This window comes from Sebastes fasciatus, chromosome 5 (genome assembly GCF_043250625.1).
Source record: "Sebastes fasciatus isolate fSebFas1 chromosome 5, fSebFas1.pri, whole genome shotgun sequence".
Lineage (NCBI taxonomy): Eukaryota > Metazoa > Chordata > Actinopteri > Perciformes > Sebastidae > Sebastes > Sebastes fasciatus.
This window is the reverse complement of record NC_133799.1, coordinates 20928375-20956314: the sequence shown is the minus strand read 5'-3', so window position 1 is coordinate 20956314 and position 27940 is coordinate 20928375. Positions and strand designations below refer to the sequence as shown.

Below are 27940 nucleotides of genomic sequence, written 5' to 3'. Positions count from 1 at the left end.
GAGGCCTTGAGAGGCCCGTCGGAGAGGCGGATTCAGCCACCGCACGCACAGGAGAGGAGGTCTAATCACCGCACGCACTAACTGACTGCTGGAGCCTGACCCACCAGGAAAGCTGTCCAGTTCCCTTTTAGGGTGCAAGTATGATCTCACTTGGCCCAAACTGGATATGATTGTGACACAGTTTGGAAAAATCCAAATATTGTAAAATGCCTGTCAGACAGTTTCACAGCTGTAGAGTACTATTGTTATGATATGTATTATAATACAAAGCAGACAGTATGTTGGGGTGAATTCAGATATAACTGAAAAAGCAGGTTGCAAAGCGAGAATTATTGGTTTCAAAAGTTAAAAAAAGAAAGAGGACACAATGTGACAAATATTAAACTTTATGTTGTTTTGAAATGGCAGTACAAAAATACAAAAATATGTTGATGCATTTGTCATTCAAATTTCACAGTAGGAATACAAGTAGGTGCACATGAGACTGTTATTTACAGGAGTCATTGAGATGTTCCATAATACACTATAAGGATTATTGAAAGTATTATATTCACACATCTGCTTTGAGTTTAAAGATTTAACTGGAATCACTTGACCATTTGTACCGACGTCTACCGGGTTTACAAGTAGGTGGATAGAGCGACTCGTCTCCAACTGGCGGCATAATCAGGTATGTTCAATTGGTCTAAATTGCAGTTCATTCGCAGACAAATTTAATTTTCCTTTCAATCCGACGACGCTGATTACATTTGTCTGTCCGGTAAGTCCTTTAAAAGATTCCAATCAAATCAAAGCAGCAAAACAGCGACGGAACAAACTAGCACGACCTACAAAAATGCATTTACAAAACAAAGCCAAGCACAACAGAGGAGGTATTGTAGAGAGTTTGGGCACAACCAAACTGTTAATTTTAGTAATCAACGGCTGGCTGAGAGTTTGGATCAGGTTCCAGAGTAAACATGTGTGTGGGGGAGGGAGACTACACAGGTTTGTTTAGGCTGAACCCCGTCCTCACCTCCAGACAAAAGCCTAAATACATACAGCACAACTGTAGCTGTCCTGTTCTTGTCTGTGGTGAATTGAAACCACATTGGCAGGCTATAAAAACGTATCAACTTTCCAAACATACTAGTGATGCTTTCCATCATTTTGTGGGCGAAACTCTTCGTTTGTGGGGAATGTAAAAAAGTTGTAAAATGCCAGCGGCCTCTGTTGTACATACACAATAAACAAAAAACACAATAAATACATTTTATGCATCAGCTTTCCCAAGGATATATGGATTTGTTACTAGGATAAAAACATAAATAGAGTTTGATACCTTCTCCAATAAATAGTAGTGGTATTCTATTTACAATATGCACACATCTCCCAAAGAGCCAATGAGATGTTTCTATCTCAAGACACGCGTGTTCATCTGCTTCTATTTCCCAAACTAACACAAGATTAACACTAATTGCTTGCAGGGTTTTGAAGCTCTTTTTGAGGCAGTTACACTATTATATGTCTTCCAACAGAGGTTTTCCAAATGTATTGTGTACAAAGGGGAGGGGGAGTGATTGTCAAAAAATAAAAGAGGTCATCATGGGAAGCTAGTGGTGTGACACTTGGAAATGTTGTCGACCCGACTCGTCTCTTGAGAGTGGAACGTCTAGACGGCGTTTTCTTCGCTGCCTTCGAAATCTTGACGTTTCCGAGGAGGATCTGCAGAAAAAAAAGAGAAGTGCGTGTATGACAGTTGAAAGATCCTCATTGTTACAGACTAGGGTTGGGCAATATATAGATATTATATCGATATTGTGATATTAGACCACATATCGTCTTAGATTTAGTGTCGTCTTTTCCTGGTTTTAAAGGCTGCATTACAGTAAAGTGATGTAATCTTCTGAACATACCAGACTGTTCCATCTGTTCTATTATATGCCTTTACCCACTTAGTCTTTATATCCAAAATACTGATAAGTTATCTTATTGTCTAAATAATTTGTGAACCCACCAATAGTCAACCCTACGATATTGACGCAATGTCAATATCAAGGTATTGGGTCAAAAATATTGTGATATTTGATTTTCTCCATGTCGCCCAGCCCTATTACAAACCGGTAAAAAGAGAAGGTGACAAGGTGTTTTTGGTAGCCTTACTGTTGCAGTGGCCGTAGTGGCGGACTCCTATGGAGCGGCCGAGGAAGCAGGTGGCCCGGCGGAGGTGGCAGGCGCTGGGGTAAGTGATGTTGTCGTTGCCGCAGATTTGCTGCTCAGACGGCATGGGGATTGGGCAAGGAGTCGTGCGGCACGTGACACAGTGAGCACTGTTGGTCTGGTCAGTCACGCAGGTGTGGGTGCCTGGACACACCACGTTGGAGCACGACTCTGTGCAAGACACGACAAAAAGAAGCAAATAAATAAGTGTGATATTTTGCTTTTGTGCAGAACACCTTATATTGGAAATCAGCTCGTTAAATCTCACTTACTCTTGCAGTCTCCCTGGTACATGATCTCCAGGTCCGGGTGCCCCATGCAGCGAGCCATCAGCAGAGTACACTCATCCTTGTACGACCTCCCGTCGCTGCCGCACACAGCGTGCTTCCGGGTAATGTTAGAGCAGTCCGGAGAGCACACACACTGAGGCCTTCCCGTCTTCATTTTGCAAACCTTCCCGGGACTGCATTTCACTCCCTCGCAAGTCTCTACAAAAGCACAGCGAGCGGTTTCATGTGTGCGTGAGCAACTGCGCAGTGTCAGTGTAGTGTTACTGTATTAACAAGTCTGCAGACATCAGGTGATCCGCAGGCATTTTCATACAAAACAAGCCAGATATCTGGGGTTTTCCCAGACCATAATACAATTTCCACCTTGCACAATATTTACAATAATCACATCTCTTTATTGACCGCTACACACAGCGGCGTCTCGCCGGGTGGAATGCGAGGCTGGCGTGTTTTCATAACAGATCTATGTGTACGGCTGCACACAGACTGGGCTAAGCTCCTGCTGAGGGACGGAGGGGCTCGGAGGTAGACGGAGTTCAAATAGCTCTCAGAGACGTTTACGGGGTGGGAAATGAGGAAGCCATTATGGGGTGTCAGAGGAAGGCTCCTCTGACACCCCATAATGTCAAAGCGCAGGAAGGAACTGTAATCCTACACAGTGCAGAGTCAACATTAGACAGTGCACACAGGTTTCTTCCCAGGACCTTTAGAGGTGATGCCTGATCAGCTCGGAGTCCTGAGGACTCAGGAAATAAGAAATAAGAAATAAGTTCCTCATTTTTACAGTCTCTACCAGCACTTCAACATCCTGTTTTATTACAGAGCCTCTCCTGGTCTAACTTTTGCTTGATTTCCATCTTTCACTCCGTCTCTTGCTGCGTCTCCCAATAAAGGAATGTCTGAAAACCAACTCTCGGGATGATGTAGGTGTCTTGCTCTGAATCAACAATTCACCGTAAAACTTTCATTGACGTGACGTTCCCGATACCGACGTCTTACCTCCCACAGAATTCCAAATGATCAAGATAGTGTAGCGCATTATGAGTACCAGACATCTGGGCATGTGGCAGGCATTTATTCCAGCCTGCAGGAATGCATTTTCTTATTTTGCTCATGGAAGCACACAGGGCTCCTTTTTTAACTAGATTTAGAAAAAGTTAACACATAATGGAAGCAGAGAAGGAGGAGGGTAGAGTTTGGGATTCGACATAACTTCATTAATTTTCAAGGTGAAAGTTATTTACCTTTATGTGAAAGTCTTTTTGTAGGCTACATTTGACTGTGGTCTCTGCTTATGTCAGGCTTATCTAAACACAACCCACATCTCTGTTTCTGCAGGCCATGTGACGACGAGGCCAGAAAAACCTGTGATCTGTGGTTGGGTGTGTTCTCCATAAAGATGCCAGTGGTTAGATTTTTACTGGACCTTATCAGTATGGAGAAATCCATTTTTGGCCTATGATAGTGCTGCTTATGGGACCAGAATGTATCTGCAAGTGAACCTGAATGAACCTTGCAGAGATTCCAGGATGGAAAGCTTCTCAGGACAGCTGGGTGGAGTTATATGGAACGCCTCTCCTCGAATCCACGTCTGCAATTTGTTAGAGAAACTCATTGTGTAAATATCTTGATTTACAAACGCCGTGTTTTTTTAATTAACTTTCACTTTCTCTCCTCGGAGAGACGAGGGGTTGTTTAGTGTAACGGAGTAGCCAATTTTGTTTGAGTGATATTTAAAACCCAAGTTAAACCTTCTGTCTGCAAATGATATCTAAGCAGTGGTTAAAACTCGCAGTACTTACCGTAAAACTGCCACTGACAGTAGCAGCCTGAGTCCAGTAGGATCATTTAATGATGTTTACTCACAATGTGATTGTAAAGAATTTAAATGTGGGTTTAAATCAGTTCAGCACAGCGTTTAGCTTTTGGATTAACATGCAATGACTAATGCCGTGCCCCGCAGCTGTGATAAACCAAAACAATACACAAGTAATTGATTCCTTCTACTTGGCAGATTCAACTAATTAGTCATTTTTTAAAGGTCTGTTTGTTTACCTTTGCATGGTTTACAGGACACGATTCCCAGGAAGCCCAGCAGGCTGACCTCATTCATGGGCAGGCTGGTGTTGGACCACGCTGTGTCCAGGCGGCCGCCGGCACAGCACTCCTCTCTGGTCACCCCTCGCATCAGCACCATGTCGCACCGCTGCTCTTGTCCCTGCTGCAGCCAGCACATCCCGGCTGGAGATAGCAACAGAAATAAAACATTTACTCTAACACATTTAAACTCATACATAAAACACATAAAAAGTGTATTATATCATTCTGAATTATTGGATTTCTTCTACTCAATGTATTATAAAGGCTAATATATAGCACCTGTCTGCTAGGATGTTTTCACAAGTTTTAATTGTTTCTTTATAACTATATATACAAAGATAACTTATAAACGAATGCACTATTTTTTCAAAAGGCTGAGGCAAAGTGCATAATGGTACATAAACATGAGGAAAAAACTACCTCCACATTATGATAATTGCAAGAGTATTCATGCAGTTATTTAAAAAGCATGCTCCTACTTTTTCAAAAAAGAAAAATGAAAAAGTCCACTCACCACTGGCAGGATTCCTCCCAATCTGATACAAAGTGAGAATCGCACCAAAAACAGGAATAAAGAAAATCATTTTGTAGTCTAGTTGGTACAAAAGCTTCTTCTTTTTTCTTCTGAAAGCTCGTCTCTGCAAATATCAGCGAGAAGAAGTGATGTTCCTCTGGCAAACCGAGCGGGCTCTACTCTGACTCTACTCTGGAAGTAGCTCTCTCTTACGTGAATGAATGTGTTGTGGATAAGTGATGTCGTTCCCCCTCTGTATAAATATTTAGCCCAGATGGAATTATGCTGCTGGGATGGGCGATCCTCTCAGCCAGTAATAAGCCAGGGCAGGACACAGTTTGACTCTGACTCAATTTCCAGAGTCGGGAAATGATCCATGCCCTCCAGCGCCAGACGCTGGGCACATATGACCTCACTAAACATTTTCACACCATATTACACTCATTAAAGGCTAATTAAAGTCCTAGCAAAGTGAGTGTTTTAGATTTTCATTATTAAACTTTAAATTAGTTTTTTTTTTCATCGAATAGAATAATTGAATTCAGGTATTTAATTGCATAACAACCTCTGAGTGTGAACTCATCAGAAGCAGTTTTTTTATTCGTCCGGTGGGTCCCGGATGTTTTGCTCTGTATTCTTTGCTCCTCTTTCTTTTTAATGTGGCATATAGCTCAGAGGTATTCATTTTCCTCGCAAATCATATACTATCTAATCATGGTCGTTTTCTGTCCATAAAGCTGCGTCATGTGGTTTTAGACGGAAAAGTGGCCGTTACAAATGACATATTCATTTCTTATCTCATTATCGTGTTCAAGCTATAATCTCTTGAAGCGACGTGATCCAGCACTGACCTTTTATTGTGCTTCTTTGTAGTGCAAATGCACAGGAAAGGAAGAACCACCGCAGCAAAGTGGTTACTAACTTCTGGCCATATTGTGCTAAATCAAATTAATATCAAGTGTCTACAAATATCCATTGCGACAGCCCTTGAATAAATGGAGGCATGTGCCTCACCAACATTGCCATGCCTCATTTTGTTGACTGTCTGGGTTCATCAATGGACTCTGATATTTCACTCTACAGCTGTGGTTGGAATAATACAGAGCGGAGGAGTGGAGGTGGTCTGCCCTTGAGCAATATATCAAGTTCAATAAACACGACTATGTTGGAGTTTATCAAGAACATTCATGTCCCCTCTTTTTTAGGCGATGATGAGACACAGACAACCACAGCAGGCGAGGCTGAAAACATCAGAATACTGTGGATATATATCTGTCGACCAGACTCCATCCAGTCTTCAGGTGACTCGAGGCTAACCTGCATTATCACGTTTGATAATGAACATCTGCTCCTCTCTCCTCCTGCACTCGTTCACCCCCTGACACAGAGGTATGCACTAACGCCAAACTAATGTGCCCATCTGTCTGTCACTGTTTTTTTTTTATGTTCCCTTTTGATCGTTTGGAATGAAGGTAGCATATGCTGTAGTATCTTTGTGAATGATGTTGCCTTCTTCAGCGGAGATCCCCAGGGCACCGAAGGAATGCTGCCTGACCTAGGAGGGGAGGAAAGACGAAGAGAGAGCAGTGAGCGATGGCTGTGGGTGGCCTGCCTCTTCCCTGGCTCTCTGCAGATCCACTCGGCTCCTCATATGGTTTGGATCATCACTGCCGAGCCATACAAATGAATACAACATGGTGGGGGATATGGAGCACCCTCTAATGCATGATCTTTATTAGGGTGCAGCTTGCTGCGTCCCATCTTTGAAAATATTGGTCTCTTTCAAGTGGCAGGGCTCTGAGGGGTAGCATGAAATTGAAGAAGCCGATGGCGGACTGTGTCTAATGTGAAATAGAGTGAGTGCATCTCCACGGGGCAGGTGTGGAGCTCAGTCGGTCATACTGTACATTTATCTGCCTCTTAGAAGAAAACAGAAAAAGGTAAAAGCACCGCCGCCATCTAGTGGAGGAGGTTTGCAGGTTTGTAGAAAGCAGAGTTGGCTTTGTTTATTCTCATACCCATTTAACTTCCAACACATGTAACTATTTGTGAATATGTTACTATACTGTAGCATGAAAATCATGACAAATATGAAACAGAAAAATGCAGATAACGGTAACAAAATGTAATACAACATGGAACTGCATGGTCAAATTATTTTAGCAGATATCAACAGATTATTAAAACAAGTCAAGTGATTAACGTTAGCTATCTTATTAGCTTTGACTCATTCATGTCTTTGGCTTTATATACATTGAGGCAAAGCTATTTTTATATATATATACTATATTTATATATAGCGATCGGGCGGTGGAGCCGTAACATCAAGCTCCCGCCAATACACCCGCCCGAACCAATGCTTGCTGCGTTCGCGAGGGTCATTAGTGTCCGCATGCCCAAAGTGACGTCACACCATCAGACACGGCCCTTTGCAGGGGTTTTGTGCAGCAGGTTTTCGCCCATCTGCGCACATTCGCATTTTTCTAACTATGTGGACTCGGATGGGCGGAGAAAACAGAGAACTTTGAGGAGCTTTGAGAATGTCGGTTTGCAGTGAGTATAAAAGATTAAAATGATTCCTTGTCACGATTCCACGTCAGTTCATGTCCGAGCATCCGTCCTTGCGGGAAGTATAACCAAAGCTGTGAATCATGACGTCTCACCCCCTCTTTATTAGCATCAAATAACTAATTAAAACCAAACTTATCAGAAAAATTAACACTTGAACATACATCAGCGTGACAAGAACTACCTAGCATGACAGAAACCATCTATGGGAAAAAAAATTCTTTGACTTGTACTTTGACTTTTTAGTTTGGCCCATGTCCCATCCACTAACATGGAGGAGGCGGGCTTTATACTGCAGCCAGTCACCAGGGGGTGATCCAGATGTTTTGGCTTCACTTTTGGGGAGCTGTCATGTCGTCCATCTTTATATACAGTCTATAGTTGTAATGTATTTTAGCAGGCATAATTAAAACAGTTAGTTAACATAAATATGTAAATTAGTGTCAGCTGCAACCATAGATATAAAACAGTATTTATACATTTATATATATGCAAAATCGAAAAAAGAGTTAGTTCACATGGATACAATTTATTTTTATGTCCATTATCTAAATACGCCCTTACACTTGGCCACATGTAGCATAAAACGAATGAAGCTGCAGCATACTGCAATACTGGGAGTCCATGCTGTATAATTGCAACTGCAATTAACCTAAATGACCAGATGAGGGCGCTCCTCGCCTGTCTCCCAAACCTCCATCCTTTCTCCAGCCAGTGTTTTGTTAATCTCTGCAGCCTCCTTAAATCACCATATGTCCTCACTTAATAAAAAGGTGTTTAGCTTTTAATTTTGGACATCAAAGCTGTCGTAAATGTAATTTATTCTCGTTATCTCCCAGATGCATCCGTCATCTTCTGGATACATTAGTCATGTCTGTCACAGTGCCTGCCCCGAGGACTGACAGCTGACATGTGGAGCAGTTACAACATGACCATTAGACCTTGAGGATGTCACATGTTTTCTTCTTTTGGTTGTCGAGTCACACAAACATGTTGTTTTTCGTTTCATGGTGACATTCTGCAAAAGTTTCTCCTATTTGGTCGTGTATTGCTATATTTTTTTCTCATTTTCTTGAAAAGGTACTCTGCTACTTCCCCCTTGAATGACATTATTCTGTAGCTATTCTGTGAAGTACGTCCTTCATTTCATAGAAGACTGCACTCTCGACTGATAAAGGGTATTTGTGCAGAGTATGAAAGAAAGCACTACTATATGAGATAGAAACGCACCCCATTACAATCCACCCACTGGCCTATCTTAAGTCATAGTGTTGCTGTGTACGTCACACGGCTAAACAGGGCTCAGCAGTGGTAATTGCTCCGTCTGCCCCGGACTGGCTGAAAGCAGCTGCATCATCTATCCACTCAATTTACTCCTAATGTGTGTTACTGATTGAACCGGCAATGAGGGTAGGAGAAGTGACGAGGCCGGATAGAATCACCCCCTCTGTCCCTCTGCACACAACTTTCCTCCTCCGCCTCACCCTCTTCCTCCCCGCTTCCTTCCTGTGTCCATGTGAAGTCCCTCCAGCGGTTCATTAATGGGGAAGGTTAATGTCGTCGCACGCGCTGCTCATACAAACAGCGCTCCCTCCCTCTTCACCTTTCCTCCCTCCCCTCTCTGCCCCCACGTCACCCTTTCCGCTCCCTTGATCCCCCTCTTCCCCGTCTCACTTTGTAACCGGAGCAGGGCACTGACGTGGTCGTGACTAAGGGTCTCCCTCGGTGTCAGAGGGACTGTCATTTAGCTCCATCTGCGTGCTGCTCCGGATCTCTCTGCTCTTCCCCAGCGGGCTGGTCTAACCCCTGGTGCTCGTTTTGTACTATAGACGCCTCGTGCTGCTGCATTCATGAGGACTTGTACAAGCGTGAAAAAGTGTTTTCATTAGGGCTGTCAATCGATTAAAATATTTCATCACGATTAATCGCACATTTTTTATCTGTTCAAAATGTACCGTAAAAGGGAGATTTGTCAAGTATTTAATATTCTTATCAACATGGGAGAGGGCAAATATGCTGCTTTATGCAAATCTATGTATATATCTATTATTGGAAATCAATTAACAACACAAAACAATGACAAATATTGTCCAGAAACCTTCACAGGTACTGCATTTAGCATAAAAAATATGCTCAAATCATAACATGGCAAACTCAACAACAGCTGTCTGGGCATGTCTGTAAAGGGGAGACTCGTGGGTACCCATAGAACCCATTTTCATTCACATATATTGAGGTCAGAGGTCAAGGGACCCCTTTGAAAATGGCCATGGCAGATTTTCCTCGCCAAAATGTATTGTAAGTTTGGAGCATTATTTAGCGTCCTTGACGACAAGCTAGTATGACATGATTGGTACCAATGATTTAATTTCATACGATGCCAGTATCTTCACTCTAGTTTCAAAACTGAACCCGTTACAACCTAAAAATCGCAAGTTGCATTAAGAAAATTAGTGGTGTTAAAACAAATTTGCGTGATGTGTTATAATCACGTTAACTTTGACAGCCCTAGTTTTTATTCAACTTGAATAACAGTCTTTCATGACCCTGGAGTCTCCAGACTGAACACACAGATCTATAATAAAATACACATTTATATGGAAGGGTTTCTCAGTTGAAAGTCAAGATATGGAGTTTATCCAAAGTTGTGAGTATATTTTCCACCATGTTCAAATAATGGTAATTGTGTAGTGCTGCTGATGCCACTATATTAGTCAGTATATTAACATAGAACATATTTGACAACAAATATAATCTGCGTCAAATTACTGTCGTATGGGGTGATAAAAGTATCTAATTTGCCTTTTTATGGCTGATGACTGGAACCGCCTCAGTCAATAGTTTTGGTTTGCTCACTGCAATTTGTTAACTGGTAATTTCCTTAACTGTGTTATGTGATGATGGACTGATGAGTGTTTGGATGCAGGATATGCCAGATCATCTTTCCAGAGAAACGTTTCCTGTGTATTTTTTATTATTTTTTACTGCTCACCAATGATTGCCACAGTATTTTCATTATGCAAGCAATGTGAACAATACAAGTGCTCAATTCAAAACGTCCGCTGTGTCTCTTTTTGTTAATTATTTCTGCTTAATGATTTGGAGGACTTGTTTAACTGTTAGCGGTGAAGTGCGGCCAGAGAGGACCTGCAGCCAATCAGTTAACAAATACTGTGACATCTGTGACATGTTGACCTATGTTACAAAAATGTTCTTCCCGCGTGAAACACATGAGCTCGCCTCCCAGCCACAGAAAAATGCAATTATTGCGGCGAGCCGCACTTCGCCGCTGCCCGCTGTGAATTCAGCATTCCAAAGCTTGTGAGCCAATAGTATAACAACGTTGGTATCACATGGTGTCTCTGTGCCGTCAGCGATCAAGTTGTCAGTTAGTGTGGAAAAAACAGATAAATGGCTCACTCCACTCAACCATGAAATATGGTTGTACAACGAACTGGCAACAACTTGTTTTGAAGTGAAGAGTACATTATCAAGTGGCTGAATGTTATCAATGTTATCAATAGCGCTAAATACGGGATAGGGAGCATTTCTATTGCCTCTCAACGGCTCTCAACATGGCATCGGCGAGGCACAGCTAGTAGCTAACGGTGCTAACAACGCAAACAATGGCGAAAGTACTGACAGACACTTCCGCAGCAATGCCGTCATTCAGGATGGCGTTATCAGCTGTAACCGCCATATGAGCGCCGTGCAGAGCGGTGGCTGTGGGCTACCCTGTGCTGCATGCTCACATGTACAAACATGCACTAAAAGGCACGTGCGGCTGGCCCGGCGATGTCAACAAAGCATAGAGGAGCTCTGATTACAACACACAGAGAGAGGGAGACTGACTTCATTCTCTGCTCAGGTAGACATTACTCCACTATGTCTTTACATAACAAATAGTTGTTTGCTGCTATATTAATGCTCTGGATATCAAATTTAGCACCTTTAAATTAATCCAATCAAAGACTCAAAAGCAACATTAAACATTTTTATCTGATCAAATCCTTTGTAAAGTTATTTTTGCGTTACCGGTGGTGAATCCCAGCTGTGTCCTGGTCACGGCTATACCACCGCCATATTGGTCGTCATACCCTGTCTGTCTGATTACGACTGATGTGCCAGCAACCATCTGCTGTCTTCACACGTTACGTTGCCTTATGTTGCGTTGAGAGCTCACTCATACAAACAGAGTCAGTCAGACCTCTTTTAAAGCTGCCACATTTTGTACTGCTAATTAGTATTCAACTCGATGTGACTCACTTACTGTAGGCAGGCAGCCACTACTTACTGTAGCCGCTTCCTGGATTGCTGGCGCATCAGTCGCAGACACTGCAAAGTTATGTAATGTGGCGAAGGGAAAAAGTCTCAAAAGTCAAACACAGAAATTGGATTAGATAAGAAGACGCTTTCCCAGCACCGACTGAAAAACACTTCATCACATATTTGCTCAACAGCAATACAAACTTTTGATTTGAATCAACACCACTGACAGTCTGGAGAAAAGTAACTTTTTGAGATTCATTAGAGGTGTTTGTGATGTTTTTTTTCTACTCCTTCCAAAAGTGAGATATTATTTTAATGAAATACAGAGATTCTGCCAATTTATAAGGTGCGTCTCAGCTATTTTTTAACAGTTAAATCATATGCTCGGTTGAATGGTAGAAGAAAACAATACATTCATGTGCTATGCTTATTGTTTCATCACAACCAATTTGGATGTACAGCATCCCAGAGGACTGGTGCTCAGACCTGCTGGGAGGTAAAGATTTCTCTTTCACTCTCTTAACAACCAGGTGTAAATGCATCCATCACATGCTGAGGAATCTGCACGTAGGTGAGCGAAAGTAACCCAATTTCAGCGTCTATCAGGAATGTATTTTAAACCCAGTTGAGAACATATTCTAGCAATGTCATCTCAAGGTGCAATCCGGATATGAGTCACAGATAAATGTCTGCCGGTCTGTCTAATGTGACGGCTTCATTCTCACTCATGTTCAGTGGCGGAAGAAGTACTTTAGAAGATCTTTTACTTAAGTAAAAGTACAAATACCAGAGTCTAAAAATACTCCATTACAAGTAAAAGTCCTGAATTCACAATGCTACTTAAGTAAAAGTATGCAGCGTTATCAGCAAAATGTACTGAAAGTATCAAAAGTAAAAGTACTCATTATGCAGAACCGCCCCTTTCAAAGTGTTTTTATTATTATAGAATATTGTATTATTCTGTTTTTATTACAAAAACAAAAACATTTTAATGTTGCAGTTCAATTTAGACTTTACACACTATTGGGTAGATTGGTAGTACAGTACTGAAAGCATATCATGTTTTTTAATGTAAAAAGTACTAGTAGCTAAAGTTATCAAATAAATGAAGAGCCGGAAAAAGTATACTATTTCCCTCTGAGATGTAGTGGAGTTGAAATTACGAAGCAGAAAATGGAAATACAAAAAGTACAAGTACCTCAAAATTGTACCTAAGTACAATAATGGAGTAATTGTACTTAGTTACATTCCACCACTGCTCATGTTGCATGATTTGACCCCTAAAGGGTCATATGTCAGTGCATTATAGAATACATTTTCCCCTCGAGTACGCAGCAGGTATAACAGAAAACATAATAGCTGGTTGGTTTACAAAAACAAATATAACAGATAATGTCATCCTTTACCGTAAATACTGAAAACAACCGTGGATGATGGAAAATGATGTTATTACAGTTATTTGACCAAATTCTGAGAAGACCACGTTTGTTGTTTGTCCTTAAATTACCCTGAAAACAGTGTCCCTTTCCCGTTGTTCCATCAGGATGCTTGAACATGAGCCTGCAGAGAGGTTCTTGATACAAAACATCACACAGCATAAGTGTGATGTGTGATGAATGATTACTTCATTTTGGAGCACTTTCTCTCAGGCCTGTATGAAAGTGAGTTAAATTGCTGCTTCAGATGCAAAAAATGAAGTGCAGATTGCATTTTGGATGAAATGCAACAACGCCTTTAGTAGTTTTTATCATGGCGAACATAATTAGTGGCGTGTGTGTCTGAAAACACACTTTTGTTATGTCATTTGCATTAAGCCTTGTATTTTTGGCTCCTTTTTTTGTAGCCTGTTTTGAAGCATATTTGTTTCCAGCCTTTCATCATCATCTTATGTGTTGGCCTTGTCTGTTTTGTCGAAATGGATTCATTGGCAGCACAAAGCAAATTGCTGTCAGACCTGTCCTCATCAGACCTCTGTGCAGGATCCCGTGGAAATATGAAACTAGTCTGTGTTATCGATTGTCCAGAAAATGCGTACTTTCATGGAGCTTTTTGCATGCTTATAAAACACTGACAAAAAGCTAGTAAGAAAAGAAACAGATTTAATAAAAGCTGCAAGCAGTGATGAACGGGCCCTCGCCCCTTTTGCAAGTCGGGGGTACTGGCAGGACGCCGGTTGATGCGGCTGAGCATTTCCGTGACCGTCTGACACAATGCCCTCAAGAGTAAGATGCTATTTCTTGCCTGGCACGGGAAATTACGTATTGCAAATTTTGTACCACATCCTGTATATACTAATTATATGTCATGTTGGTGTATATCAGGTGTAGACCACACCATGTAAATCTCATATAAACTGGATAATCTGTCACGTAAGGCTGACTTCCTGTTGTCAGTATGTGGCGCTATGACTATAACTCAATATGGGCATTTAGATGTCTTCAGGCTTGGACTCTTATCCGGCATGTAAAATTTGGGGCAGATTGGACAATGTAAAGTCAATTTACAGCAGCTTCCTGTGTCATGTGAAACATGCAAATTGCCCGCCTCGCCATGGCAACACTGTTCAAAGAAAACCCAAAAGCTTCAATCAAAAGCATTGTGAACTTCTTGAGATTCTGCTGACAAAATTTGAGATTGATTTGTTGAATCCTCTAAGAGGAGTTTCAAAAAGCCTCGTACATGTAAAAGTGCCAAAAATGGCGTATTGTCACATGATCTATGACATCATCATTTGAGGTATTGACTATTCCTTTGCAATTTAGCGTCACATTAGCCGGAGGGTTATACAACCAAATCTAAAACAAATCCGATAAATACTTTAGGAGGAGTTCGAAAAAGTTTGCATAAAGAGCAATACAAAAATATATAAAAAATGGCCGACTTCCGGTTGGGCGGAGCTAATGAAAGCTAATTGCAAATATGTCCGAAATGATGAGAGCAATGTATGTACAAAATTTCGTGAACATCGGAGCAACTATGTTCCAACCAGGCCTTCCACGCATTAGGGGGCGCTATGGAGCCCACTAAACATGCATGAACCCAATTGCTGAATATATACACTGTTGCGCCCCTGACACTTTCGTGCTTGTGCCCTAATTATAGTGTACCGATGCATAGCTGTGTTTAAAATGCAGTAGTGCAGCGATAAAAGAGAGGTGACTCAGAGGTTCAGCGTGTACACACTAGAAGGAGATAACCTTCATATTTGTTGTAAGACTAATCATACTTTACAAAAAAACATCTCTATACCGTTTCAACTTCCCAGCCCGTCTCTCTCTCTCTCTCTGCGAGCTAGCCCTTTAAAGACTCTTGACTGCACAAGAGCTGAAGCTCATGCTGGCAGCAGTTACCATGGCAACAAATGACTGAAGTGTATTTGTTGCCGCTGTTGCACTGAAAGCTGTCAGAAACAGATAAATAAAACTAAACAGAGGAGGGAAAGTTTTGATTCCGTCTTTCACAATCGAGCGCCGAGGGACCGCTCTGACACCATGTGACTCTGATTCACTGCAGAGAATGAATCAAAACAGGCGCATTCATGTGTCAAGTATGCATAGTGCTGATACTACTATTGGTTACCGTCACTGCCAACAGGATTTTACATCATCGACTCGTGATATTTGCTGCTGTTTATGTGGTTTGCAGCTTTCATGTTCGACAAGCTGAGTAATGGGCCACCGCTCTCTGGTCATTAACAGCGATGAATTATTCCAGAGAATTAAATCAATGTCTGTGCCATATATGGTAGCAGCTTCCTGACAGCAGCAGGACAGGCGACGGCGGACGGGAATAGATGGTAACTGAAAAAAGACTGACTGCTGTATAAATATTTAAACAAGCAAAAGGGCAGATGGGTCTTTAGAATTAAATACCTGGCTCATTGTAAATATGAACATTAGGGCTGAGGCGAGGCACCATGCTGGAGTCTATGCAGTATTAATGACCGGCAGCAAAAGCACCTCAACCTCATAAAGTGGAATATGTTCACTGAGCTACAGATGAAAGTCTCAGTGTTACCATTGCTATAAGAAAGAATGTTAATTGATAGTTGACAGCACTCTTAGTAAAGTAAGAGCCTGCTCATGCAGGAGTGGTTCTCAAGTTTGTGGCATAGACTGAATATAAGAAGTGGATGAAGAAACCGTGACGTCACCCATTGGATTGTGGACTATGGTTTTGAGGCCTTGAGTTCGGCATTTTGGCCGTCGCCATCTCGGTCTTTTGCAACCAGAAGTGACACCACAGGGTGGAGCTATGTACAACCAAACACTGAATTTTAGGCGACCAAAATGTTACAATTAACTTTCACGAACTGAAAACACACTGTGAAAGGGTTAAAGTTGTAAGACGAAAACACGGACAACTCCCAGACTGGACAACGCCGTGGTAGCGACCTGTCAATCACAAGGTAGCCACGCCCTAAAGCATCCCCTGCTTTATGGTCTATTTCACTCTAAATGGGACCATGATTTACTAAATGAACATCATGCTGTATTGAAGACGACTTGAAACTAGTGATTGAGACCATAAACACATGTTGACAATGTTTACTGAGGTAATAAATCAAGTGAGAAGTAGGCTCATTTTCTCATAGACTTCCACACAATCTGACTTCTTTTTGCAACCAGAGGAGTCGCCCTCTGTTGGCTGTTAGAAAGAATGCAAGTTTAAGGGATGTCAGCATTGGCTTCACTTTTCAGAACCGGAGGTTGCCGCTTCCAGTTAACACAACGGAAGTTCTCCAGGCCTCTAGGGGGAGCGCTAAATGGAACAACTTGATTTTCGGACCGTGAGAGAGAGAGAGACCAGATAAGAGTTTTTGAAGCGGGAAGAAAAGTGGCGACATAAAAAGGTTGTATTCTTTTTTACATTTGGCCTTAGTCTTTTACAATATTAGAAAAACAGATTTACGTAGCTATTGTAAAAGACTAAGGTAAAATTTAAAAAAGAATACATACCTTTTTATGTCGCCGGGGAACTTCCGTTGTGTTGACTGGATGTGCAGCGCGCATTTGTTTTCAGGGTTTGTGTGTGTTATTGACTTTGTATTGTTTCTCTGTTTGAAGCATATTTGATAATGTATTTGTTTTGCAGTAGGTTTTCTTCATTTGCATAATATTTCCGCTGTTGTATTTGTTATTGAAATATATATACATACATGTATCTTCACCATATGTCTTTAAAAAGCTGATTTAAGGGATCCTTGTATCAGCCTAAAAAACACTTATGTCAGTACAATACAATTAGTATTTGTTAGATATGAACAAATAAATAGATGTAAAATGTCTGTTCAATGAGAAAGAGACCAGGTGCCATCAATACAAATAGACTATTGAGAGAAAAAAGAAGACGTAACACTTTTGCTCTTTAGAAAATATATACAGTATATTTATACAATACAGCTCTGTTAATTCAAACATGACATTTTGGCCATGATGACGCATCAGCAGATATACAGTAGGCTATATTTGTCACATACTGTTGTTGCTGTAGCTCCTTTTGTTCTTCGAAATCAATATGCTTGAAATACATAATCATTAACTCCATTTGGAGCTCCCTTCCTGCTCCGGAAAATGAAATCAAAATCCAGTTTCTGAAGTGGCCATTTAAAGAGGACCTATTGTGCTTATTTTCAGATGCATACTTGTATTTTGGATTTCTACTAGAACATGTTTACATGCTGTAATGTTCAAAAGACGCTTTATTTTTCTCATACCGGCTGTACTGCAGCACCTCTTTTCACCCTCTGTCTGAAACGCTCCGTTTGAGCTTGGACGCCCGGTTTCTATTTATCCCTATAGTTCACTTTGAAAGCGTAGCAATGGATGACGAACGGCTGATTCCTGAAGTTGAAATGAGGGGTTATCTATATGATACCTCCATATTTCACTACAAAAACCTAATTAAGGTGAAAGTGTCCTTCTTGCTGTTGGCTATATAGTATGTCATTTCCAGTAAATATCAAAGTAGGCCTATAAAACCTGTGTTTTCTGTTTAAAAAGTACAAACGACAGAAGATAGCAAGTACTACTCACCCATCTTTTAAGCGGTTACGTTTCCAGTCTGATCTGGAGCTCACAGCCGATAGGTACGTGTTTTTTTTGTTTACATGACGTGAAAGTTCATATTTAACAGTGTGTGGACAGAGAGTGTCCGATATTATTAGGCTATAAGTAAAGAAAAAGACCATAAATCTATCTTCTTATTCATCATTACAATAAATTATTAGTTCTGTACTATCATAAAAATATAGATGCATTTCTAGGGGGTTCAGTGAGCCCCCTGAACAAACGCAAACTATGCCTGTGGTTTGAGGGCATGCCAAACTAGCTGCTAGGCGGGTATTATGCAAATGTTTACTTGGTGACATCACCACGTTACGGAAGAAAAGGCGGGACTTCAAGCGAGGCGTTTCAGGAGCAGTGTTTCTGTAGGGGCGAGTAACTCCCTTTGGTGTGGATTTGGGCTTTGTAACTGTGCAGACCTTTCACAGGCACAACAAAAACTATATGACGCACTAAAGGAAAAGGTAAAAAGCACAAAAGGTCCCCTTTAAAAATATTTTCAAAAATAGAGAATCTCCTCGGTACAATATGTACCAGCATGAGTCCAAAAAATCACTGCTAAAAAAACATTTTCTATTCATTGTTGAACTTGTTGGAAGTCACAGATAATTGCCCCTTTTAATGTTTTTTTTATATAACTGCAGTGGTGGAGGTGGCGGAGCAAGATGAGCTGTTTAAAGCTGGAGAATGGGAGTGGGTAGGAGAGCTCTTATAGTCGCAGGAAGAAAAACTAATTTCTGAAAATAATGGATATTGACGATTACGGGAAGGAATAGATCAGGGACGATATAACAACTCAATCAAACATGGACTGCACATGTGACAACGGCACAAAAGAACCAATATTCCCCAGTTATGCCTTTGTGTGTGTCTCTACCTACAGTACATGAAAGCGCACACATGCACCTCCCACGCATCACACACTCTTCACTACACTCACACCTTCCACACTTGCGCCCACGCATACACACATACTACTTCACGCAGTTAAGGTTATAAAAAAGCTCCACACACAATCAGTCAGTCAGACAGTCAGTCAGTCACAGCTACCTACCTCATGCCCCTGTGGCTCAGCTGGCATCACTCATGCTCTGTGAGCTGTTACAAAACAAAAGGTCTTCATCCTTCCATCTCCAAACATTACTCACTGCTCTCACAGAGAGAGGATGCTGTGTGTACATGTAGTGGGCTGCTCTGTTCAAATAGGAAGGACATGTGGGCCATTTTTGTTTCCTGGGCGATACGTAATCTGAACGGGAGAGAAAGCCACCTACTGAGGACACACGGAGTAGTATAGTGACGGTGAAAACAACCATTGTGAAACAGTCTATTATAAGCGCGCTCCGTTCTGTTGGCTGAAGGTCATTTGCGCCACGTTGAAAGCTGGTTCTTTATATAACTTTGTGTGTTTAGTCACAGGTAGTAGCTCAGGTAGGTTGGAGGGAAAACTCACATTTTCTTGTGGGTGACATCTGCGGAGGAGGATCAGGGCCATTATGTGAAAGTTTAAACTTTCTGCTGCCATGATATAAAAAAAAATATGAAATATAGATATCATGATATTAATACACTTATGGTAACCTCATTTAATTTTTATTTTAAAACAAAAATTGTAACTTGCACACTTTGCTAATGTATATAGTATGTTATTATTATTTTATGTCTATATTTTCTAAGCCAGTTGTAGTAGTCTGGTATATTTATAGTGTATTCTAATATATACTTTATATTGTGTATACTATAGATATAAATCTCTAGTGTTGATATGTACAACAAAATGTCCTTTTTTTTATGCAGGGAATGGAGGTCCATGTAAGGTGCTGTTCCACCATTATTCTGACTTTAAAATCAATTTTGATATTCATGAATGACTAACATAATATTCATACTAGTCAGGAAAGAGAATCTGATTGGGCGCCAATTGTTTCCACCAGACCAGAGAAGCTCCATTACCTTGTGTGTGTGTCATGAGAGGACTGATTGAAATGTGTGAAAGACAAAGGGCACACTCTATAATGAGATGACACTAGTCACGACCCCCAGCTCAACACACACTCATGCACGGCTTTGTCCAACGTTTGTCAGTATGTCCTTTGTAGAGTCGTGGGCTTGTTTCTGATCTGCTAACAAGCTGTCAGAGGGTTGACGTGTTGTCTTTGTCCCCGCTGCTCAGTTCTTGATTAAAAATATATTATATGTAAGGATGACACTTTATTCTAGAGAGTGCGTGGAGACGCTTTAAGGAGTGAAAATCAAATATACCAATAGATTTCCGGTTTTCTCGTTCTGTCCTTTCCTCTGGGTGTTTGTTGTGTTGTGAGGAAGAGGAGGAGGGCAAGGATGAGCACCTCTCTGGGGAGAATGATGTCATACACCCCCCCAGGTAAGTGTGGTGCTATATAAAGGCTGAGCCCTGGAGAGTAATGAGAGGATAAGGGCGGAGGAGGGGCTTCACACAGCAGAAACTCAGTATGTGACTGGAAATAAACACCGCTGATAAATTATTAATAAAACCATTCATTAAATCTAAACTAGGGCTGTCAATTGATTCAAATATTTAATCACATGATGGTCCATAGTTAATCGCGATTAATTGCAAATTAGTGGAAAATTTTTTATCTGTTCAAAATGTACCTTAAGGGAGATTTGTCAAGTATTTAATACTCTTATCAACATGGGAGTGGACAAATATGCTTGGTTTATGCAAATGTATGTATATATTTATTATTGGAAATCAATTAACAACACAAAACAATGACAAATATTGTCCAGAAACCCTCACAGGTACTGCATTTAGCATAAAAAATATGCTCAAATCATAACATGGCAAACTGCAGCCCAACAGGCAACAACAGCTGTCAGTGTGTCAGTGTGCTGACTTGACTATGACTTGATCCAAACTGCATGTGATTATCATAAAGTGGGCATGTCTGTAAAGGGGAGACTCGTGGGTACCAATAGAACCCATTTTCATTCACATATCTTGAGGTCAGAGGTCAAGGGACCCCTTTGAAAATGGCCATGCCAGTTTTTCCTCATCAAAATGTAGCATATTCTGGAGCATTATTTAGGCTCCTTCGTGACACGCGTTATTATCGCGTTAACTTTGACAGCCCTAATCTAAATGTACTTTGGGCACAACTCTGGCTTTGTTGTTATCGCATTTATGCATAATAACAATTTAGTTTGACTTATACTGATATATTATTGCATGAGACATTGACAAAAGCAAATATAGAAAAAAGATGCCTCTATGTGCATTCACACCCATTTAAATATAGTTATTGTAGTCTGGAAGTATGGGTAACAAAATTATTTCTTTTTTTTTTGCTTTCCTTTGAGCCGAGTTATTGAAGTTCCACTTTGTACGACGATCTGAAACATGTAAAACAAGAGTGCTGAGGGAATATTTGGGAGCGAATCAGAAGAAAATGGGGTGTATTAAATATTAACACAACATCAAGGGCGGCGGTTTCATTACATGACCTTATTTTTGCTGAATGCCGTCTAGACCTGTTGTTTGTGCCAAACATTTTTCAGGGACAAATACAGCACAATCTTGCTCCAAGTGTGCTTCTTCTCCCCCCCACGCTTATTTAGCTCAGATGTCACATACACAGAAAACACACACATCCTAAGTCCCTTTACAACCTTCCTTGACTCCTCAGTTCATTTTCATCCCACTTCCTCTACCCCTCTGTACCTTCCTTTCCTCTGATGAAGCCTCCTTTTGTCTCTCAGAGAGGAGCTCCGATAGGAAAACGGCTTTTTCTCCTTATGTGTTGAGACACTCCATCACGGCGGGTGCAGGAGCAGACTTGACGATAGCCTGGTAATGATGATTGTTTCATTTATAAGTGTTGAGCAACTTCCGCTTTTGGGTTGGTCTGCTTCTTCCTTTAATACGGTATTATCCTGTTTAATTTGATGTGGCTACATCAGACACTACGAATTAGAACTTACAAGAGTAAATAATGTGTTTGTGCCAGAATAGACACGGAAAAGTATCACTTGTAGTTTAGGTGTGATGGTGTTAATTCAACCCGTTCACTTCCAACTCCTGATACTGACGCACTGAGGCATCCTTTAGTGCACCAGGCTTTCAAATAACTCCAATGTAAACCCATCCATGTCATTAATACACTGTCAGAGCAACTGACCGTAGTATAAAGAGCGACAAAGGGATGGGAGGTTGGATAGGTCAAAAATACATGGACTTTCACCCAGGAGACCGCTGTTCGTGTCCCGTGTTAAACCACGTCAACGTTGACCTATTTTACTGTAGATTTGTTACGTAACTTCCGTACTTAAACAGACTTATTTTAACCCAAAGCAGGCTAAATAACGCTCTAACCTTACCCTAAATTGAACCCTAAAACTGTCATGGCAATTTTCAAAGAGGTTCCTTGACCTCTGACCTCCAGATATGTGAATGTAAATGGGTTCTATGGGTACCCACGAGTCTCCCCTTTACAGACATGCCCACTTTATGATAATCACATGCAGTTTTGGGGCAAGTCATAGTCAAGTCAGCACACTGACACACTGACAGCTGTTGTTGCCTGTTGGGCTTTAGTTTACCATGTTTTGATTTGAGCATATTTTTTATGCTAAATGCAGTACCTGTGAGGGTTTCTGGACAATATTTGTCATTGTTTTGTGTTGTTAATTGATTTCCAATAGTAAATATATACATAAAGCATAGCATAAAGTAAGCATATTTGCCCAATCCCATGTTGATAAGAGTATTAAATACTTGACAAATCTCCCTTTAAGATACATTTTTAATAGATAAAAAATGTTTGACTGATGAATGATTAATTCATTATTTGAATCAACCGACAGCCCTAATTGATAAATATCAATACTGAATATTAGAAATGGTTTAAGTACAAATTTTCCACAGTATCATAACACGGGTACCAGCAGAGCTTTCTACTCTCTCTTCTCTCTGACAGTGAGCTTACACACACACACACACACACCACTATTTATCTTTTAATAAAAAAATTAAGAAAATTATGCCCTCAATGTTGTGTCAACCTTTCCCCTCGGTATCGAAAATTGTATCGAATAGATATTTTTCAAGGTATTGCATCGAAGTTAGAAATTACAGTATTGTGACAACACTAAAAAGCACTGTAGTGTTCCTGTACTGAAACAGTAACAGGCTAGCTATGTGTAAAAAGGTCTGATACTGCTGTAATTGTCTGTATATGAGCTTCGGTTACATTTCATTTTATGGGTTTCCTGGAACGAGCTATGCAATTTGGTACCATCTATAGAGGAAATGGGAATTTCATTGAAAGAATTATTCCATTTAGTCATAGTTATTAATGTACATGAATTATTGTTATTAACTTATCCTTCATACATGTTGATTTATATTCTTGCTCGTGAACAAATTTCACATTATGCATGTGCAGCAAAGCCGCTGTTCACTGACTAAAAGACTCTGTTCACGCTAGCAATGAATTTGAATCAACTAATTAAATGTACCAATTGAACAGAGTCTCTACTTCCCCTATAATTAGTACCAAATTATATACTTCTTTCCAGGGAAGTTCCTCGGAAATTATTTGGAAATTACAGCCCCATAAATTAAGTTATGTAATATCTTCCCATCCTGCATTATATTGAGAAAAAGTACAATCACTTTGTTAAATGTACAACTCTAATGTAGGACTTTGTTTTCTTACAGTATGCACAGTACTTTAACATTGAAGAGTGTGTTCAGGAGGATACTGTCGTGGTGTCAGCAGCTATGGCCTGAAGAGGGATTTGCAGGCTGACTAACAGAAGGTGCTAGCAGCGCTCAATATGTCATTGTCTCTTGTTTGGCTAACTGCAGCATGGTGCCGGTGTCAGCCCTCTAGCACGCCAACACAGTTCAAGCACTCATTCACATGCAGACGTCCGGATATACACACACATATCGATGGCTGAATGCAGAATCAAAATGCATGATAAGAGTTCTTATTGTTTTGTGTTTAATTTGTGTAAGATTCAACACAACAATGTCACGATTCTGTTTGAGGTTTAGGTCTCACGGGAAGGCGTATAAATAGCACGACATTACACGGACATTCTGCGTGTCATGAGTACACATTTTAGCCTTTTTATGTGTCATTTGTACGCCAGGCAGTCAGCACTAACTTAGGTTCAGGCAAGAAAAGCACTTAGTTAGTATAAGGGAAAACATCATGGTTGGGCTTCAAATAAGTAAGTAAACTAAGTGAAACAACATAACTACAGAAAACAGAACGTCAATAGAAACAGGTGACAATTGTCACATGATAAACGCCACTAGCGTAACTTACAAAACAATACACAGGTGAACAAATAATAATACTACTAAAATAATACTCCAAAGTTACACAAAACTTTGGTGAGGAAAACTGTAATGGCCATTTGCTGAGACTATTGTGGATCCAATGAGCCCGAATGTATTCATGTGTGATGATGTTAGTCCCCATAGTAGCCATTTCATTGTAATGAAACCATTTTTTTTTTTTTTAATTTTACCTCACTGTACAAAATGACCTCTGGTGACCTCTAGGATAATCACAGCCTCATGAAACTTTACAACCATAAACTACAGACCTAGAGCATTCAGAGGATGGATGGCTTTCCTAGGTAGATTGACAATAAGGGGGTTTATGAGCAGTTTCCAGAACAGAAGTGCTCGCTATCCAATTGCAGAAAAATGAAATTCTTGCCAAAATCTCCAAATGTTAAAAGTTTTTGATACCAAAATCACAGCATGGCTTTTTCTATGGTGTTCCTCAAGGTCTTGGTGTCTTCATGTGGTATTTTGGAGGGATTATTGATCAAATTAATCAAATTAACTATCTCCCCTAAAGATCCCCTGGACCCCCCTAAAAAAGACAAAATGTGTCTATTGTTGGTCTCAGAGGGTTAAAAGTCCAGTGTTTGTTGGACCCATCCACCTACGTCACTAACACTAACCATAGCATTTACACGCAGATGTATTTATATTGCAGTCAGTACAGGATACATGAAGAAAGGCGTACTTCTGCGTCATCGTGGCTTTCATATGCCTTTTTCGTGCGAACGAGCTGTTTAGATTTACCTAAACACAAATTGTCTCACTGAGTACAGCAGCATCCTACTCTACTGTAATAGCATTGACATTCTTATGAAACAACTTTTTCCATCTTCCCACTCTTATGGCGGTGACTTCTCGGTGAGTCAAACAAGGTGACAAAGGCTACAGCCTCTTCAGAGCCGTTTATAATCAAGCCTCCTCAATCACAGACTCCGTCAGCGTGAAGCTGCGGTGAGCAGGCGGAAGTTAAAGAGAATAATCTTTTTTTATTCCCCGTTATTACATGTTTGTCTGACTGCTCTACAACCGACTCCTCTTGAAGTCGGACCTGTCTTTGGGATCACAGGGGAAATTATGTCCATTTATTTATTAGCCCATCTTGTTTTATTGTGTTAGTCTTTGAATTGGAACATTTATTTTTCCATAGCGGAGCTTAATGAGCTGCCTCGAACTGTGACTGTGTCCACACAGGACCCAATTAAATTAAAGATGAGGACCATCATTCTTCTCTGCCCTTACTCCTGTGTTTTGTGTTTCTCCCATCAGGAGGACACGGAGAGGGGAACGGTCGGATTCATTTTCTATTGCCAATTAATCGTAGGTTAAGAATGTCAGACTGGAGTCTGGTGTATGTGTGCTGGGAAATTAAATTACTTCCTCTTCCAATTCGAAGTGAGGACACATATTATTTTAACACAATTTAGAGACTGTACACCAATTATTAAAAGGGGGAGGTGAGGTCAGAAAAGGAGGTGTATTTCTTATTTTTGCTTGAGGGGAGGACAGTGAGACTTTTTTGAGAGAGCAGAGAAAGCTCACCCCACGTTTGTATTTCAACATTAGAAATTAAATGCCACAAAATGCTAAATAAACTAATCACTGTAAGCAATTTCCTTGTATATTTACAGTAAGTTACAGGCAGCACGGTTGCCAGCAAGTTGCTGTATTTTGCTTTACAATAAACTACTGTAATTGTACTGTAATGCAATTTACAGTCTATAGAACATACTGTATCACTACAAAACAGCATTTTACTATGCCAGAGTCAAATTCCTTTGTGTGCTGCTGCAAAGAGACAAAAAGAGACTCACAACAACTATGAAAGGGACAAAATGACCACAAAGAGACACAAAATGACTACAAAGAGATGCAAAACAGCTGCAAAGTGACACAAAGACACCTGCAATGTCTATGAAAAGGGGCAAAACAACCACAAAGAGACACAAAGCAACTATAGAGACTCAAAATGACTACAAAGAGACCCGAAAACACCACAGAGACCAAAACAACAAACAAGCGCTGCCAAACAGATGCAAAGAGACTCAAAACGACTACAAAGAGACCCACAACAACTATGAAAAGGGGCAAAACAACCACAGAGACCCAAAATGACGACAAAGAGACACTAAAAGACTACAAAGAGATGCATAGCAGCTACAAAGAGACTCAAGCAGGCCATTAAGAGACTCACAACGGCTATACAACCACAAAGAGACAAGAGAGACACAAGATTATGAAGAGAACAACTACAAAGAGATGCAAAATAACTGCAAAAAGACTCAAACAGGCCACAAAGAGACTCACAACGGCTATGAAAAGGGGGCAAAACAACCACGAAGAGACACAAGATGACTACAAAGAGACACGGAAAGACTAAAAAGAGACCAAAACAACTACAAGGAGATGCAAAGCAGCTACAAAGAGACTCGAAATTACTACAAAGTGAGCCGAAAAGACTATAAAGAGACCAAAACAACTACAAAGAGACAAAGACAACTACAACAATATGCAAAGCAACTACAAAGAGACTCAAAATTACTACTAAGTGAGCCAAAAAAGACTACGAAGAGACCAAAACTACTACCAAAAGATGCAAAACAGCTGCAAAGAGACACAAAGAGGCTCACAACGGTTATGAAAAGGGGAAAAACAACCACAAAATGACTACAAAGAGACACAGAAAGACTACAAATAGACACAAGCAACTACATAGAGATGCAAAGCAGCTACAAAGAGACTCGAAATTACTACAAAAGTGAGCCCAAAAGACTACAAAGCGACCAAAACAACTACAAAGATATGCAAAGCAACTACAAAGAGACTCGAAATTACTACAAAGTGAGCCCAAAAGACTACAAAGAGACCAAAACCACATCAAAGAGATGCAAAACAGCTGCAAGAAGATGCAAAATGAGCAATGGCTATGAAAATAGGCTAAACAACCACAAAGAGACACAAAACAAAAAAAGCACCTGAACTATAAATTGTGTGTTGCTCATACTGTAATGTGGGAGAGGTGGAGGGGTGCCCAGAGACCCTTTAACTCATGATCCACCCTGCAGCCCAAACAGGGGAGACAACTCAGGCAGGTGTAATAAAGAGTCACACTGCAGTTAATACAAGCAAAATAAAACAGTACAGACACACTTATAGCAAAAATTAGAAAAAATAACCACTTGTTACTACAGACACCCCTACGTTAAAACACCTGTAGCCTCCCTCATAACAACATATATGTTTGATAGTCTCTGCTCTGTAGGGACACAAACACATGTTGGTCACAGTTATTCTAACAGCCTCTGTATTAAATAAACCAGCAGCCTACTTACAAACAAGACAGGCCTACCTGGGCTGCAGCAACACTCCTGTGATGATGTGCGGTTAGAATGGGATGATGCTCGGCCTCAGGCAGCACACCTGGACGTCGGTCTGGAATATATTTCACAGATTTAATGAATTAAATGTTTAAACAAACAATGTGACACTGCTAAAAGTTAGTGCACAACACATACCTCGACCAGGGAGAGCAGGAACACCTGCAGCAGCTGCAGCAGCACCGGAAGACAGAGATGAAGCGGTCGTGTCT

The 27940-nt window shown here is 40.7% G+C and overlaps 1 protein-coding gene across 1 annotated transcript; it reads right to left on the bottom strand.

The window, feature by feature from the left end:
• Positions 1–370: 370 nt before the first annotated feature.
• Positions 371–27783, bottom strand: fstl3 (follistatin-like 3 (secreted glycoprotein)). The gene is made up of 6 exons (XM_074635676.1): positions 27701–27783; positions 5104–6658; positions 4545–4730; positions 2472–2687; positions 2143–2370; positions 371–1704 (listed from the first exon to the last, which is right to left on the bottom strand). The coding sequence occupies exons 2-6, from the start codon at positions 5171–5173 to the stop codon at positions 1652–1654; spliced, it is 753 nt and encodes a 250-aa protein (XP_074491777.1). The 5' UTR covers positions 5174–6658; positions 27701–27783; the 3' UTR covers positions 371–1651.
• Positions 27784–27940: the final 157 nt, after the last annotated feature.

Coding starts and splice junctions, on each gene's coding strand:
- fstl3 (XM_074635676.1), bottom strand. CDS start 5,173: ATGATTTTCTTTATTCCTGTTTTTGGTGCGATTCTCACTTTGTATCAG. Junction 4,731..5,103: donor TGGGAGGAATCCTGCCAGTG/GTGAGTGGACTT, acceptor TGCTATCTCCAG/CCGGGATGTGCTGGCTGCAG. Junction 2,688..4,544: donor GTCCTGTAAACCATGCAAAG/GTAAACAAACAG, acceptor GTGCTTTTGTAG/AGACTTGCGAGGGAGTGAAA.